At 39.4% G+C, this 17,259-nt stretch overlaps 2 protein-coding genes across 2 annotated transcripts in view; one reads left to right on the top strand and one right to left on the bottom strand.

Annotated features, from left to right (window-relative positions):
- Positions 1-1,358, top strand: part of LOC104531062 (lethal(3)malignant brain tumor-like protein 3) — a 24,134-nt gene extending 22,776 nt beyond the window's left edge. The window contains exon 8 of the mRNA XM_010175840.2: positions 630-1,358. Coding sequence (XP_010174142.2) covers positions 630-773 — 144 coding nt within the window. The 3' untranslated portion in view covers positions 774-1,358. The remainder of the gene's footprint in view (positions 1-629) is intronic.
- Positions 1,359-4,457: 3,099 nt separating this feature from the next.
- Positions 4,458-17,259, bottom strand: part of LOC104531063 (sterile alpha motif domain-containing protein 3) — an 18,218-nt gene continuing 5,416 nt past the window's right edge. The window contains exons 3-6 of the mRNA XM_010175842.1: positions 7,188-7,391; positions 6,623-6,794; positions 4,996-5,078; positions 4,458-4,742 (exon numbers count right to left, since the gene is read on the bottom strand). Of these exons, the coding sequence (XP_010174144.1) occupies positions 4,458-4,742; positions 4,996-5,078; positions 6,623-6,794; positions 7,188-7,391 (744 nt within the window). The remainder of the gene's footprint in view (positions 4,743-4,995; positions 5,079-6,622; positions 6,795-7,187; positions 7,392-17,259) is intronic.

Here is a 17,259-nt window from a genome sequence, read left to right as displayed (position 1 = left end):
CTGCTGACAGAGCAGTTTGCTTACAGGAGAATATTCACTTACAATGTTTATTAAAATAGCAACAGTACAAAGCCGGCAGAAAAAATATTCAGTGTTTCAAAAAGTTGTGTTTGTGTCCAGGAGGCTGTTTTATGTAGCCTGGCCCCTGTTTGCATCTAGGACCAAATCAGTTTTAATTTGCTATTTAATGAACAGAAAGGGGCGGCCTGAAGGGGGTTCCAGTTCTGTAGTTGGGAAATCCAAAAGCTTTCTTATGGAGGCTTGCCTAAAAGGAGTAGCTAAGATGTTAAAAAGCATTATATTGCTGCGGTACAGTTGAATTCTACTTTATTTACCCATTTTACTTTTCAGTAGCTTTTACTTGATACTGTCAGTATGAAAGTAAGAACTGGGTAGCTAAAAATTAGCTAGACAGTTGTTTTCAAGCAGAAAGAGGATCATCATCCTGTTTTTTGGACTAGCTGATCTGTCCAGAAGGTTGAAATCAAAGCATTTGGAAGTGTTTATATTCAGCCATTCCTTTACACTGTCTGAAATTGCTGGGAATTTTCTTTTCATGTTTTCTAAAACATCTATACTGCTGCACTGTCAGACTTATTAATAGCTTTGTGTGTTTTTTTCTTTTAAAGCAAATTGATGGAGAAGCATTTCTGCTAATGACCCAGTCAGACATAGTGAAAATAATGAGCATTAAACTGGGACCAGCCCTAAAAATCTTTAATTCCATTCTGATGTTCAAAGCTGCAGAGAAAAACTCACACAATGAACTTTGAGGATAATGGAAAATGTGTACAAGCCAGATTTCTCCACTGGAGCTCATGTTTTATTCAAAGCACAAAGACTTGCTAGAACTGTTGAGTAAGAAAGGAAAAAAAGTAAATTCAGCACTGGTGGACTATTTATATTCTCCTAGAGCCAGTACACATCTGAATCCTTCTGGGAAGTGTTCAAGCTTTTGAGAAGGTACTGTGTAACAACCGAGTCAGCTAGTCTTATTTACCAAACTAATGGCGCTAATTCTCCATGGATGGTTGGGATCCCTAACTTTCTCTGGACATCAAGAAAACTTCATTAATTATTTATGCTGTATTATATAAGGGAACGTTAATATTTTCTAAGAATTCTTAAATTCTACTTCATGTACTCATTTTACTTTACAGAAGCTTTTACTTCATACTATCAAAATAAAAACTGATTAGCCAAAAATTAGGCTACAGGTAGCCAGATGAGACTGTTATGGCTAATAGGTATTTGTGCCATAGTTTAAATATGAAACACTTAATGTTACATACGTGACACTTTATGCTACAGCATATAACTTTACAGATTATAAAACTGTTTGTTTGCTTGTAACAAAACAAAACAAAAAAAACCTTGTTGGGGTTGAAATTACAATGCTTTTTTGATCACTGAATGTTTTTACTTTTGCACGATTGCAAAAATGTTATGTGAGTTTTTCCACCAGCATCTTTTAATGTATTTTACCAAAAGATCAGTATAGAGAAGGCTGCAACTGAAAAATAAAGTTTGACTTCATAGAAGACTTTTCATTTATGCTGCATAATAGAGTCCCAGCCTTTTACATGGGAGCCTGCTACAGTCCTTCCACACATGAAGGATAGTACATGTATTTCGAGGTAAGGATATTAGCAAAGAAGAAATTCATTCACATCTGCATGTGCCAGTTTCCAGTGTAGCTACCACAACAGTTGAGAAAAACATTGTTCTAAAGCTAGGACTGCTACTCTGGCTTCATATTCCACATAGGTTTGTTTTCATAATGGTGGGAGAAATATTTGACTCACAGCTTCCTAGTTGGAAAGTCAGATTTATAAATTAATAAGGCATAGGGGGAGACAAAGCATGGAGGAAAAAGATACTTAAACATATATGGTGCATCAGCACATCCTAGGTGTAAAATGCATGCGTTTCACTGGGCCATTAGTGGGCTGCAGATGCCACCAGCAGGTACTTAGGTGAGGCAACCTTCTTTCTTGGAGGATTGTTATAACAATTTGTCAGGGAAAGTTGTTGCACTTGGTATATATACATAAGATGTAAACCAGATGCACTTTAAATGGAAGAAAGCCTAGCTGGCCGTATACTGAGGACTGTTCCAGAATGTTACTTTTTCAAGAAGAGATTGAAGAGTTGGATCAAGATTTTTGGCAGCCCTCTTCTTAGCATTGCAGTGGGCAGTGGCTCAGCCGTTAGAGCTGAGAACAAACAGACCGTTTCCGTTGCATAGAGCTGGGAGAATTTTACATCTTCCCACAGATTTTGCTAGGCTGTTGTTTGGCTGGAGTTCCTTAAAGATTTCAAGAACTCTCTGTGCCCCTTCTAGATCATGTAGGTGACTGGTACCTGCCATAATAGGAGGTGAAACAGGGTCAGTATGAAGTAAGTTGCATTGCTCTGTTAATTTCCTTCTACAGCATTGCATAAATAATATTTTTACATTTTGTTCCTTATTTGTACATTCAAATTGCACTCTTACTGTACTACAATACAAATAAAACCTGAACTGGAACAATCTGTTACATTTGTGTGTGCCCAGGATTCTCAGGTGAACCCAGCTGTTCCCAAGGGTGGTGTGAAGTAATTCCTTACTGTAGCTCAATGTGGCCATGAGTTCAAAGAGCAACTTGACTACTGCTGTCTGTCCTTTCCCTAAACACTTCCTCCTAAGGCTCACAGGCCACTTGCTGTCATAATCAGAATCTCATTTATGGACATTGATTTTGTCACTGGCAGCAGCCACAGTTGCCCAATGCAGATCAGTAAAATGTCAAATTCTTCTGTTTTCTTTCCTTCTGTCCTTCTCTGTAGTTTATTTTCCTTCACCCTCTGCATTTCTCTCTTGTGCTCTCTGTAGCCTGCAGTGAGAACCAACGAAGAGATGTGCTGCTCAACAGGGATTACTCAGGGATGTTAGCAGCTCCCTGACATTTTATATACCTATGTACAAAGTACTGTGGTTTAAGAAAGGGATTTGAATTAATACTGTTTACAAGATGTAGAATAAACCTTACTTAAAAGATACAGAACCCAACTTTTTATTCATACAGCTATCACAACAGTAAGGACATGCATAATCCTTACTTTTGTATCTCGTGCGATGAGGTAGCAGGGTGTAGCCACCTTGGTTACAAAACCAACATGGAACAAATTCACTCAGAAACTAAAAACATTCAGGAGACTTACTGAATTTTTAAAATGGTAGTTGGTATTGTTCTGTATGTTGTATTATAGGTAGCCTAGCTGTCACACAGGTAGAGGTTGTCCCCTGATTTCCATGGGAGTGACATGATAAATCCCGAGTTTAGCAAGACTCTGGCCATTAAATGCAGCGAACTCCCCTCATACTGCAGGGTGTCCCACTGTAATCTCTGCACAGCCAGCTGTGTGTTTGAGCATTCAAAGAATCATGCTGACCACAAACACTGCTTTGCCTACACAGACATTTTTAGAACTGGTGGGAGATTGATCTATTTAGTAGAATACAGTGTTTTAACAAAAAGCCATTTTAATTTCCAGTTAATGCCATGGGTCATGTTTGCTGGCTGCTGCTACTGTCCATCACTAGGCGCTTGCCTGAAGCCAATGCACTGCCAGGCAGTAATCCCTGAGATTCCAGACATGCAGGAGTTAAGAGAAGCATGTTAGGGAAAAGAGGAGGCTGTGGAAGAAGAGAGGAGAGGGCCTTTTTGTGGGCAGATACAAGAGTCATTATGTGGAGAAGACCAATTTCTTCTGGGGAGCAAACTCAGAAAGAAAATGAGGCTTTCTCTCCCCAGCACCAAAGCTGTAGTTACAAACGCACATGGCAGCATCCCAGGTAAGTCATTCTTTCTACTTGCAGAGCTCATTTTAATTCAGGATTAATTAAAAAAAAAAAAAAAAAAAAAAAAAAAAAAAAGAATGTTTCAGGCATGGAGAAAATAGTGAAAACTCATCATCCTGAAAATTACAAATCAGGCCCACCATTTTAAAACACAAAAATTATTACAGTAGGCTTTCAGTGATGATCATCATATAATTAAATGATGTAGTAAAGAAATCTTTAATTTGTGCCAATGTATTAGCATCTCAAGGAGCAAAGCGCTCACATTAATTCACAAGTGTGGTTTTTAAATTCTGGCAGTCAAAAGACTATCTGAATTTTTTAAATGCTCCATATGGAAAAGGAATACACGATACATGCAGTAATCTAGAAAATTTGTTATCTCTAATGCCTCTAGACTGCTCTAGAATTTCCATTTACAATAATGAAAATGCTTAGGTTTTAATTCTTTAAAAAAGTAGCCAGTACAATAAAAACAGGCATTATTAAACATAACAGAGTTGTATATCTACATACACTTTCACCAGAAGTAATGGCACTGATTATCTTCACAACAAAGGGATTTATTCTGACAAAATGTCAAATGCTTCCAAGAGGAGTGCTGTGTACACCATCAGGTACTGGGATATTTGGGTACTTCCAGCCCTCTCTTTACCTGGTTAGAGAGGGATGCTGGGCTTCTCACCTCAAAGACCAGGGACTCCAGGAAGTTCAGCGTCCTGTGGATTCTCTTTGGGCACGGGATATCGAACACGTGAAATGCAGCCAGCAGCGCAGCCAGGGCCATAGTGCAGTCATCGAGCTGGGCTAGCTCTTCTCTTTCCACGTACAGCGCAAACTCACATGAATTCACATTGAAGGGATTTTTTACTTCTAGCACTGGTGTCACCACCTTCACCTAAATTTACAAAAAAGGGTATTTCAAATGATGACACAGTATTGCTTTAGGTCAGAGAAGTAAGTAAGTAAGCATATAGTAACACTGCTTTGAATTTAGCTAGTGTTTCTAGAAATATTTGCCTTCTACCCAAAAGGCAGTCTAGTGTCATCCTTTTCCAGGAACTAAGCTGAGCCACCAAATGGCCAGGTGATGTGCCCAGGCAGCTCATAGGAGGAGGAAGGACCAAGACTGCTAATGCTCTGTCTCCTACCTCCTCGTTCACTGCAGCAAACAGTCTGGAATCGTCTCCAAAGACATCTGGCAGGAGTAAACATGCAGCAGTCATTTTCATATCTGTCAAAGGCAAGGATTTCTACTAAATGACAAATGAAAACATTGTGACACTGCAGTATCATCCCTTAAAAGCAGATTGCAGCCTATGAAATCGTTAACAGCTCAGCAGCAGAACTCTTTGTTTAGTCCATTTTGAAGAGTAGTTTGTACCACAGTGAAGGTTTAGGTGCCTCAGCTGGCAATGGATAGTAGTATTCAAATCATTCATGACACTCTACTACTCAATATTATGATTAAATTTCCCTCACAATAAGCAAGTAGGCCTTTGGGTTGCTTCTAGTGGAGTCTCAATGCTGAGTAACCCACCTGCCTCCAAATGCCTCTCTCCCCAGTAAATCAGATGTCTCAGGGAGCCCTGTGGCCAGAGGACTCCACTTTGAAGGCTGCAGTACAAGCTGGTGCTGCAGGACCTCCTGGGATGCGGTACCCGTTACCCCTCTGGTTCAGCTATTAATGACTAACATCTTTTTTGCAGGTCAGGCTTCTGGCATCATGTGCTTTACTGAACCTGGCTTGTCAGGCATCTATTATCTAGGGGCCAGGTCAAGTTGTTTGTAAGAAAAAACGGGAAAGTAAAGGCCTTGGGACTTTACTAAGCTGTGAGTTAAAACCTTTGTGGGCATATTGTTTAAGAAAAGGGGAAATTACTTACAATGTCCACAGCTTTCTAAGGCTAAAGGTAGAAAGTCCATAAAGCCTTTCTGGATTAGCTGTTCATTGACACTTTTTAACCTGTTTTAAACTATTGTACTTCCGTGTTTAAGCTTAAAGGGAGAAAACTCCAATATTTTAACCTACTCTTACTTCTTTAAGAAACAACCCGATAATAAAAGGAGTGAACCTTAACTCTTCCTAGCAAAACCAGGACAACCTGCTATAGGAAACACAAGTGTTCATACTGTGTTGCCTTTGATTTACATCCTGGCATTATGCCTGTTTCATAGAAAATGACAGTCAAAGAAGCACTTCTCAAAGAGCTGAGCTCGGGCACAGGCATCTACAGCTGCAGTTTGGGAAGAAAAAAGATCATGAGTAGCTCCTTCATGGTTCTGTCCCGGTGGCACCACGCTCCCAGACTTTTCAGTCTGAAAGAAGCTGAGTGGCAGCAGGTGCTTACTCCCTCACATCCATCGAGCCAAACATGTCAAGGTACCTGGGCCTCTTTGCATGCCTGTGGTACCTACTTGCCAGAGGTACCAGTTTGTGCACTCATTCCTACAATTTATCTCTGCAGAGATGAGGTAAGCACTCTTTTACATATCTAGAAATACATAATTATGTTCATCTTACTTTAAGGCAGTTACTGACTTTATCCAACCTGCAATATTTTATTCAATAGAAAAAAATAGTTTTAATACCTGACTGACTTAATTTTCCTTGTAGTCTATTAGCTTTTATTCTTAATGCTTCCCCGTCATTACATATTTTTCAAGCAACTGTGACATTTTAAAATCTTTTAGCAGTAAAATTAGAGCTAGTTTAATAAGTAAGAACAATTAGCTACAACAAAACTGATATTCAGAGCATGGAAGATTTGTACTGACATTTCAGAATGTCTTCCTCTGTGTGCTGCTTCAGAGTTTCTTGCAGCGTAATGTTAATTGGATTATTCCTCACCACAGACAAAGATAATATGTTTTCTGAATAAATCTCCAAAATCTCAACTGTTTTCTTATAAATGTCCATCTGTGTGAGAAGCTGGAACTCCCTAAAAAGCTAAAAGAAAAAGAAAAATTTGGTATTATTGCAATCCTCAAAACCAAAACTGAAAACAACATGAGGTGCATGCTTTGAAGAAAGAATAGGATAAGACTAACTCAGTAAGATAAGATTATAAACTGAAGGGGATGGTGTAATTTTTTTCAAAACAAAGAAATATATCAAGTAACACCAAAATACTTCAAATAGCCCAGTGGTGGTGTGTGTGGCATGTTTAACACAGGGCTGGTGAATCTTTTGAAGTGGGGTTAGCAGCAAAAATATGAGTTAGATTAGAGAGAATAGCATTGATGGATACTACACTGGAAACATTCAGTAAAATACATGCCTACGGTTGTATCACATCCGTAATATAGAATTCAATGTCATTATTAAAAATATTTCTGTTACCTGATAAGGGCATCTTAAGAAAGGAAAGAGTCTAAGAATGTCTTTTAAAGGTGCCTTATCACTGATCATCTTCCTCCGTATTTCTATTGTCACATTCATTCTGTTATCCACTTCTTTCCAGTTCCTCTGAGTTTTCATATATTCTTGCTTAAGCCACTTAATGTGTACATCCATTGCACTGCCTTCAGGATGAACAGGTTCTTCCTATCAAGAAATGAAGAACAGAATTGTAACATCATCTATCCTTTTTGATATCTGATGTGGTTTGTGTGATTTGAGTGTAGTCAAAGTGTAGTCAAGCTCAGCAGAAAATAGCTGTAGTGTGGTTATAGCATCAGCTCTGCGAACTCACCCTCATGTTCTAATAGTTATATTAAGATGTGTTTTCGTATAATACTATAGCTATCCAGCCAAGTCTCCCAAGCTCAAATTACATATTTTAGGATATTCATGAGATTCCTGTGTCTGTGTCTGATTTGCCTAACTGCAGTTTATTGGAAGTTAGTAGGCAGTTCTAATGATGACTCAGTGTATAGCAATATTGGCTCTGTATTACCAAGAGAAATAGTATTTTCTTCTTACTCATACAGGTCCAAAAAGCAGGACAACTAACTTTCACATTTACCCCCAAGGAGAGCAGCTGAACTAAGAAAACTCTTAATGGAACGCATTAAGAGTTTGACTGTTAGTGTTTTGAAAAAAGTTATTTTGTCCTTGAAAATATAATTAACGGTCTTCTTCAAAATTATTATTGTCCCCGCTGTAATTCCCAAACCAGTAATTACTAAGAGGAGGAGTGACTATCCAAAGCAGCAAGTACATCTGTGGCAGTAGCCCGGGGCTGTTTAGTTTCTATCAGATGCAGTGAATTTGTCCACTGAAACAAGCGGAGATGACATACTGATGCATTATTAGTACAATTACCACTTTCAGGCTGCATTTACATTGGCTTTTCCCATGAGTATTGTCACTGATGCCGCTGTCATCTATGTCAGTGGTGGCCTGTGGTTCAACGCCAGAGGGAGTTGAGACGCTTCATTCTGTTTCCCAGAACATTTAAGACACAGAGCTGCAAAACATGCAACATCCCAAACTGCTTTGCAGTGCTCTCTATGTGCAATTAAACTTTGCAGTGTAATTAACATCCTTTTTTAAACTGTGCATGTAGTATTCCAAGAATGGTTGCACAAGGCACACAATTAAAAAACTGTCTCCCTTCTAGTACATATCCATGGATTTCAATAGCCATTGGGATCCCAGAAGAAAATCAGCCCTGCGTGCTGGACAGTTACCTACCATGACTCCCGCAGGTACTCCCCTGGCCCTTGCTGGGATGCTGTATCAGCACCGTTTGCACTCTTTCTAATAGAAGATTTTAGTCTTAATTGCATTACAACAGTAATACTTGTTTGTGACCAGTTTGAGTAGGCATTCCTCTCCTCTTCCTCACTGTACAGGAACAGAGGTGATGGGTCAGAGGATTTAGTCCAATACCCTCCTCTACCTGGCTGAGAGGGGCACTGATAACAGGCATAAAGTAAGGACTGTTGTGTAGTGGTACTTCCCCTGAATCCTGTCAAGACTCCACTGAACTGGAATTATGTCTTTATATTTCATAGACTTCAGTAGATATTTTTTTTTCCTTCCATTACTTCTCCCAGTCCCTTCTCCAGCTCTCATAAAATTGTACCTTCCACAACATCATGTACTAAGTTCAGCAGTTAAACTATGCACTGTCAGAACAAACGCCTTCTTTTGTTTGTTTTCTCCTGCTGCTTCTGCCTTCTAATTATTGCACTGGATTCAATACCTATTCACCACCTCCTTGCCACTGTAGTTTTATAGATATGTCATATTCTGTCCTCAGCCACGTCTTTTCCAGCCAGGACTGTCCTAAGCTATTTAATCATTCCACATATAAAAGCTGATCCATACTTTCAATTATTCTTCTTATTGTCTTTGCATATTTTCTCATTTCATTACAGCCTTTATGAAATGGGCACAGTAAAACTTCAGATACTAGCTGAAATGCTGTATCGCTGCAAGTGCATACAGTGGAATAATACACTCCCTTTTGCTTCTTTCTTAAATATTTCTGAGCACAAAATATACTTTTTTGGACTGGTGCTTAGCATTGTACCAGATTGACATAATACAAAAATATCATTTGTGAATGGTAATAATAAGCTCAAAGCCTATCACTGTAAACGTTGTTAGGACTAGGTTTTCTCCTTGTGCCTTATTTTACATTTATCACTTGAATTTTATCTGCTGCTTTTTTGCCCTGTCACTCAGTAGCATGGGGTCCTTCTGCAATTCTTCAGTCAGTCTTTGTCTTTAGTACCCTTAGTACCATCACCAAATGTGGTCAGCCAGCTATTATCATTTTTTCACATCATTTAGAAATATATTGTTCTGCATAAACTAAGCATTAATAATCTTTTCCACTGTAAATACCAACTATTTCTGTCTTGCCTTCTTTGTTCTATCTTTTAACTATTTATCTATGCAAGGACCTCCCTGCTTAGCTGCCTAGATTATATCCTCTAAGAGCCTTTGAAAAGCACATAGTGAAACCTTTTCTGAAGTTAAACTATATCAGCTGGATTTCCCATGTTCTCAGGGTTGTTGAATACTTCAAAGAACTAATGAATTTATGAATAATTACTTCTGTTTACAGAAACTTCATTGATTCGTTCCCAATGTGTTCATCTCGTGAGTCTGCACTACAGGTGTTGCCAATTTGGCCAGTAAAGACAGCAGGTTTCTTGGTCAGTATGTTGCTGAGCTATCCCCTGGAACTAGAAGCTGGCATCAAATTAGCTACCTCCAATTTTCTAGTATCATATTTCATGAGAGAAATTGCACATCACAATTGGAAAATTACCTGTTTTATCCTTGGACACATCTGAAAATTTTGCAAATATATCATCTGGTCCTGGGAATGTGTTACTGCTCACTTAGTGTACTATTCTGTAAGCTCTTTACTGACACACCAATCTGAGACAGATGCCCTAACATTACCTATGAAGAATGGTCCCAGTAACACGATTGCCTGAACTCCTTGTCCGAGAAGCCTTGCAAAACCTGTTTTTCCTGGTATGGCTTTATATTCTGTGAGCACTCCTGTACCTGGAGAGTGCACCCTGAGCACTCCTGTCCCTTAGCAGCATCAGGCTTCCTGCTTCTCTTCTGTTTGAAAAAGCCTTTATAACCTGTGCAGAAAAGGCAGAAAACCAATTCTGCATAAATCTCCAGCCGATCACTTGCAGTCATCAGACTCCTGTTTTGCTGCTAGCATGTCTTCTCTGCAAGCTTCCTGCACCAGTGTTTGGTATTTTCTGGTTATCTAATTTATATTGGTTACTGACTGTGAATACCATTCACACATCCCCAGGTGAGGTGTTTCTTAACCTCCTAACTTGTGCTAGGTTGGATGGACTGTCTCTTGCTTCAGCACAACCACTGCAAAAACAAGCGTTGATCCGTTCTTGTCAGCCTCAAGATGCTCGTGCTTTCTCACACATGCACAGACACAAACTTGGACTCTTGTTCGGGGTTTTTAAATGACATTTATGTTTTTACTCTGAGCAATATCTAGTTTGAAGTCTCTGACTCCAAACAGCTGTTACTACCAGCTTCTCCTGTGGGTCTGCTTCCAAACCTCCTGCCCGTAGAGCAAGAGCTTCAAGTGTGAATTAAACTCTTTTATAGTTAACTTTAACATTGCTGATGTGAACAGGAAGAATCTGGGTTTGGAAAGTTGGTTACTCAACCAGTCTATCATGCTATCACAGACTAATTGTGGGAGGACTCTAGATCCCCTCCACTTTAACCTGATGTGGAGCACAGCAGCTCATTTCTAGAGGAGCTGGCTGTCACCTTCAGTGCCTTACTTGCAGAGGCAGGAAAGCAAAAATACTCAGGCTAGTGTGCAGTAGCCACAGACAAACTGACTGGGTTGCTTAGAAACAAACACTGAGAGGAATAAGCTGTGACCTTTACTCCAGCTTATCTCCATCCCCCTTTTCAAGGCAAACACCACTTGAGTTGATGGACTTTTCATGTTGTCAGCTCTGTCCTTGAGAGCTAGTTTAGCTAATGACATTATTAATTAGCTAAATTAGACCATCTGACATTTTTTTAAGCACCAATGGTAAGCTACCAATAGAAATACAGGAGTGGTATAAGGAAGAATTGCTGTCATACTTACCTATTAGGAAAAAAAAAAAAGTGATAGAAGGCCAAACTTCATTGTGTAAATCATCCATTACATATGAGTAACACAAGCAAAAATCAGTGTTAGAATTGAATTTCTTGCAGTGTTCAGCCTGCTTAGAGCAATCCCTATCTGTGAGCTTTTCACCTTTTAAGCTGCACTTCTAGGCTGAAGAAAAGTATTGGTAGTCCTGGACTTTAAGCTCTTTGACATAGCTTGTTTAAACTAGTGGTCTATGTAATGGATATACATACCCAGACATAAAACACATCTCAAAACTTCAGTCAAATAAGAGAGCTCCCAGAACATACCAAGTCTGTGGTAGCACTGTTCGGATACCGATTAACAACAGTTTTCTACTGGCCTTAGTAGCCACTGCTGTTTCAGAGTTTACTTCTCATTTATTAAAGTGCAGTGAAAACATAACAAGTAAGGTATCTTGAGGATAAGCCATGGTGAGTGTGATGTAAATAAAACACTTGGGCTGTTGTAAAACTATGCTGCTTGCAATGAAAGAGCAAGCAAATACTGGGTTCTAGGGTTGGCATTAGTGACCAAAACTGCTATGATTTTTGGGGACTCCTTGTCTATATACAGTGGCAGGTCTGCGCCTTTTATATAGTCAATATAGTATATAATGCTATTTAAATATAGATTAGCTGATAATTAGGAGGACAGATTTACTGCATTATTGCATAGCTCTAATTCCAGCTGATTTAATGCTAGGGGTGCACGTTTATGAGTCTAGAACAGAACGGAGCAATAGGACCTCCCTGGTACGCTAAGTCGAATGGCAGTGGCTGTTTTTAGCAGAACCAGTGTAGAGTTAGAGAATAGTGGATTTAGATGTTTGTGGATGAGTTGCTGTTTTCAGTCACACTAGCTGAAAATCTAAAGGGCAAAAGCATTCTCATTGATGTTGTTCATTATTTCTAAGCATAGTCTCATTCAAATAAAATCTGAAGGTTTTTCAATAAAGCAGGAAAGTTTGGCAACACCTGAATTTTATAGAAATTATTTCTGACCTCAAGATTTATTAGATTCTGACATTAAAAGAAGTTTTATTAAAAAATTACAAAATCCCATGCTTGTAGTAGAACATGTCCTGTGTATAACTTGCTCTATAACTCAATTTTCATTATCTTCAACCCTTCTTCCTATTTTGCAAATTTGCATTTTTTTTATAGTAAAGTGCACTGAATGAGTATTAACTGAGTCACACCAAAATGCAGGATTCACTTAGAATGTTTTCATTTTCTCCCTTTCATTTTTAGTTTGTGAGCAGGTTGATTTTTAAGATGAGTAGAAAGGTAACTGAGAGGTCACTTTGTTTTGGGGGAAAGAAGTTACCTCAGTGGGACACCATTTTGCAATGTATTTTAAATTTTATTGAAGAATGAGTTCAAGTGTGATTTAAACTCTTTTATAGTTAACTTTAACATTGCTGATGTGAGCGAGAAGAATCTGGGTTTGAAAAGTTGGTTACTCAAACAGTCTATCAGCCTTTGGCATGCTAATTGAGGAAGGACTCTAGATCCTCTCCACTTTAACTATCAAAGCAAGAAAGCTAGTGACAACATGGCAATATTCCGGTACAATTGTGACAATAAGATTAAACTTCAGTCATTTCAATACACTGCGGAAAGCAATCCTGTCTAGACTGAAGCCAGGATCTCCTGTCTCAATGTCTGAAGTGAAGAAGCCAAAGGTAACAGGTCAGCATGTGCACAGGTGAGAACTAAAAAATAGCCTTTTTAAATGAGGAATCCTTTATTCTTGAGGTCACCCAAACTCCTCTGGCCAGATTTTCAATTATGTCACCATTAACATCCATTTCCCTTGCAGCGATAAGGAGTATGTTAATTGGTGATCTTCAATTATTTTTTTATATAGAATTTTGTCTTATTTGCAATGTGCATACTCAATTTATAATGTAAAGAATTTATTTTTAAATAATAAAAGTCTGATTTAAAAAAACCCAAAAACAGTCTGGGGCAAATGAGAATTTACCTCAACGCCTTTAAAAAACAAGCTGCCTTTTTGTTACAAGCTCCTGAGAAATACTGCAGAATAGAGTAAAAGGTCAAAAGGATGCAAGAAGTTCATGAGTTAAGCAGAGGATTTCCAGCACTTGTATGTCAGTGTAACCTAGATCTTGCCTGGGGGCGAGAATCCCTTCTGTTGTTGAATTCACAGGCAAAGGGTGACAGCAGTAGGGGGCCATCCCTGAGTGCCCAAAACCACCCTTAACTTCTTTGCATATCGGATATTTGTGACTAAAGCCATTAGATCTAGGAGCCACACAAGTGGTAGGGCTTTTTGCTCACATTCCAGACCTCTTTTGATAGTGACCTCTAGTTAATATTCACAATTCTACTTGGAACCATATACAAGTGGATTGTATTAAGATGCTCATATTAAAGCAAGAAAACACGAGTACATAAAACAACTAGACTCCAAATCCCTCATGTCTCCCGTTTCCTGAAGCAAGAGGATAGTCAGTCATTTGGTCAGAGACAGGTGTTTAAATAAAGGCCAAATTCCTTAATCTCCTCTTAGTGGATCTTGATTTTTCCCAAGATACAGCTAGTGGTTACATTACCATATTCTTGTAAAAAGCCTCTGCTAGTGGGGCACTTTCATTACTCAGTGCCACAGCCAAGGAAGTGAAGCTGCTACATCTCTTTGTGGGGAAGCAGGGAGCAATTCTTATGCATGATGTTTATCACCAAAGTCTAAGCTTTCAGTTACTGTTGAAAGCCAGCATCATAAATCCTAAAAGTCATTAATGTCAACACCAAAGTAACATGACTGCCTAATCATGGAGTGATGAAAGCTCCTCTGGTGAGGACAGCAGGCACTTCTTGCTCTTTACACCGGTTTGCACCAGCTCCTGAATGGTAAACATAGCCTAGCTGTTGCTAATGACAAAGATCAAGATCTCTTTTTTGAAGAATGCCAACAGGACCAACTTCTCTGTTTGAGAGAGTGGATTCAAAGAGGGCCAGTAGAGTTAAAGGGATGGGTATGGTGACACTGCATTGCATCCTGCTGGTCTGTTCACTGCCAACCATGGATTCAGGTTCCTCACCTGGCATGCTTTGGGGATATTCCTTTAAGGGAATTCCTTTGGATGGAGACTAATCTACTTGCTGCAAAGGGCAATGCGATGGTAATGAGAACCATCTTCTGGAACAGCAGTGCCACATAGAAAGGTTCAGTGGTGCCAGCATTGAATGAGAGCTCATTTTACACCATACTTTGGGACTGGGTTGCTGATGAGTAGCAGTGTTGGTACAGCTATTACATTGCCTTTCATTATTGCTGTTTTCAGTATCTTCTGAGCTCCCAGCAGCAGCTAGAAATATTTCATTTGAAAAAAACAAATCTCAAATATTCCTTGCTTGATGCCAATGCATGCTCCAAGTCATGCTACTGCTTCGAGCACTGATGCAATAACACTTCTTGATTGCTGAGTCTACCCCCATCACAGTTAGCATCAATGCTCAAGTTACTTATGCAAGAAAGCCTGACAGCAGCAGTCTCAGTGTCTTCTCTCTGCCTAAACAAAGAATATGATGCTTGCATACTCACACTGGAAGTATGGTGGGACCCTTGTTTGGAATAACCTTTTCCAGCAATTGAGTTTTGTAACTTCCTCAGGATGAGAAACAGCTTTCATAATCTGAATCTTGTGTCTTGATTTTTGAATACTGAAAAGTGAGTCTTACTATTTTGTCTGGAATACATACAGACACAAGATATAAAAACCCAGTGTCAGAACAGTTTTTAATACCACTATTGTAAGAGACAGCCCTTTTTCTGTGGTGACTTTCAGATTCATCATAATAAGATTTAGTATGCTGAACACTGGGTCATTTTGTATCAGGACAAATGCCTAAACCAGGTTATGATCATTAGAAAGTGAAGATTTGTTTAAAAAAAAAAACCAACAAAACCCAAACAAAACAACAAACCCAAAACACATCAGGCTGATCTGGAACAGGTCTGAACCTGAAAGGCAGGCAATAAGCTGGACACTGCTTAGGAGCCATCTTCTTGCCCCAGAGAGTGGGAGAGAACTGAGAAGACATCACAGTTATGCCACTTCTCATGTCCAAATGCTAAACTCAAAGACAGGTGAAACAGCACAGGCAGACTGCTTTCATGCAAAATGAGCATGTAACCTACTGCAGCAGGATCCACGCTGACTTATACTCAAGTGAGATGTTTAATTAAAGCAGCCTCTGCTTTAATTATACTTAATTACCCTTTTGAGCCAGGCAGACACTTTCAGAGCTAAGACTTACGTGCCAATGCTAACTGCAAACTTTCAAAGCCACCTAAGTCAGTTTATTTCTGACCACAACTGCTTTCTAATTTGTAAGCTGACAAACACACAGCATAAGCAAAATGGGTGAAATCTGTCTTCCTCTACCAAGGGATAACACATATTTCACACTTTATGTTAACTCACAGAACAATGGAGATACTGAATGACATAAGAAGGTGAAGCATAAGCTGTACACCAGGAATTTGGTTTTACAGCTTTTGTTTTGACTCTAAAAGCATTTTAAAATACTAGCTAAGCAACACCACACACTATGTACGCACATCAAAGTTTTAGTGGAAAAACCATATTACAGCAGCACAGCCATTGAATGACCATTCGCATATGCACACTCACGTTCTAGCTGTGCAGACATTCAAGCGCCTGATTTGGAGATTTAAATCTTAGAGGAAAAGGGGCTATGACCTCTGCTTCATCCGTGTACAGCATTCACAGTATCGATGGCACCTCATGCTGTACCTGCCTGTAGTGCCCCTCAACCACAAGACTCAGCCAAGAGAGTTTCTGCATCTCGTGCACAAGCTGTTCATCCGTTGTGAGTTTTACAGATATTTGATTAATTTGGTTTCCTTTTTCCATTGCTGATGCATTTTTTCTTTCTCATTCCTCCCTTTTTCTCTAGCCATCGCCTCTGAAATCCTATTCTCTCCACACTCTTTGAAACCTTGTTTCAAGTTTCTAACTCCTGCAGTGGCATAACCTCGCTGACAAACATGTTATTTAACAACTCAAAGAAAAGCACATCCCTAGGAAATATCTAATTTGACTGATTTACCTGATTCAAGGTAAAAGAAAGTCCAGCTCACAAGGGTAGACATCACTTAATTCTGTTTCCTTCTTTCATCAGAAAAGACAATTTCCAGATGATGATGATGAGCATAAAGCCAACAGGGTAAACTTCTGTGAAGAAGCCAAAAGCAGCAACTTTTCCATCACCATCTTTCTCCTCAGAGTGAGCCCTAAAACCACCCCCAGAGGCTTCAAGCAGACTCTCAGCTTCAGTATAAATCTGATTTTGACAAAAACTTGCACAGACTGAGGAAGGGTAAAGGCAAGAGACAACATAGGTCATCTGCTTCACCCCATTAAATGGCTGGCTTCCTTCAACAATTAGCTCCCTTGTACTGGCTGCATCAGGGTTCTTCCACACCTGCCCTGAGCCAGGTACTTTGTGTAGGTTAAGCCTTCCAGGCCTTGTCACTAAATCTGTCTCTGGGCACCCAAGATGATCTTAATATGGATTTAAGGAATCCATTCCTGTGTCCAGGAAGCCCATCACACAGCTTTTCAAAGACCCTCCTATTGTTTAAAGCCAGGAAACCCATCCATTCTCTCTAAGACAAGCTCGCTCTCTGAGCCACATTAGTTAAGGGGAAGCCTCAGCCTTATGGCAAGAATGCTCTCACCAGCATCACCACTCTTGTACTGCATGATACCACAAAAAGAAGCACAGTTGGTGCCCAGCTTCCTGGGCCAGGTTTTCTCTGATTTTCATCTGGTCC

The sequence above is a fragment of the Antrostomus carolinensis genome, unplaced genomic scaffold (assembly GCF_000700745.2).
Source record: "Antrostomus carolinensis isolate BGI_N321 unplaced genomic scaffold, ASM70074v2 scaffold17279, whole genome shotgun sequence".
NCBI lineage: Eukaryota > Metazoa > Chordata > Aves > Caprimulgiformes > Caprimulgidae > Antrostomus > Antrostomus carolinensis.
This window is presented reverse-complemented; position numbering and strand designations above follow the sequence as displayed.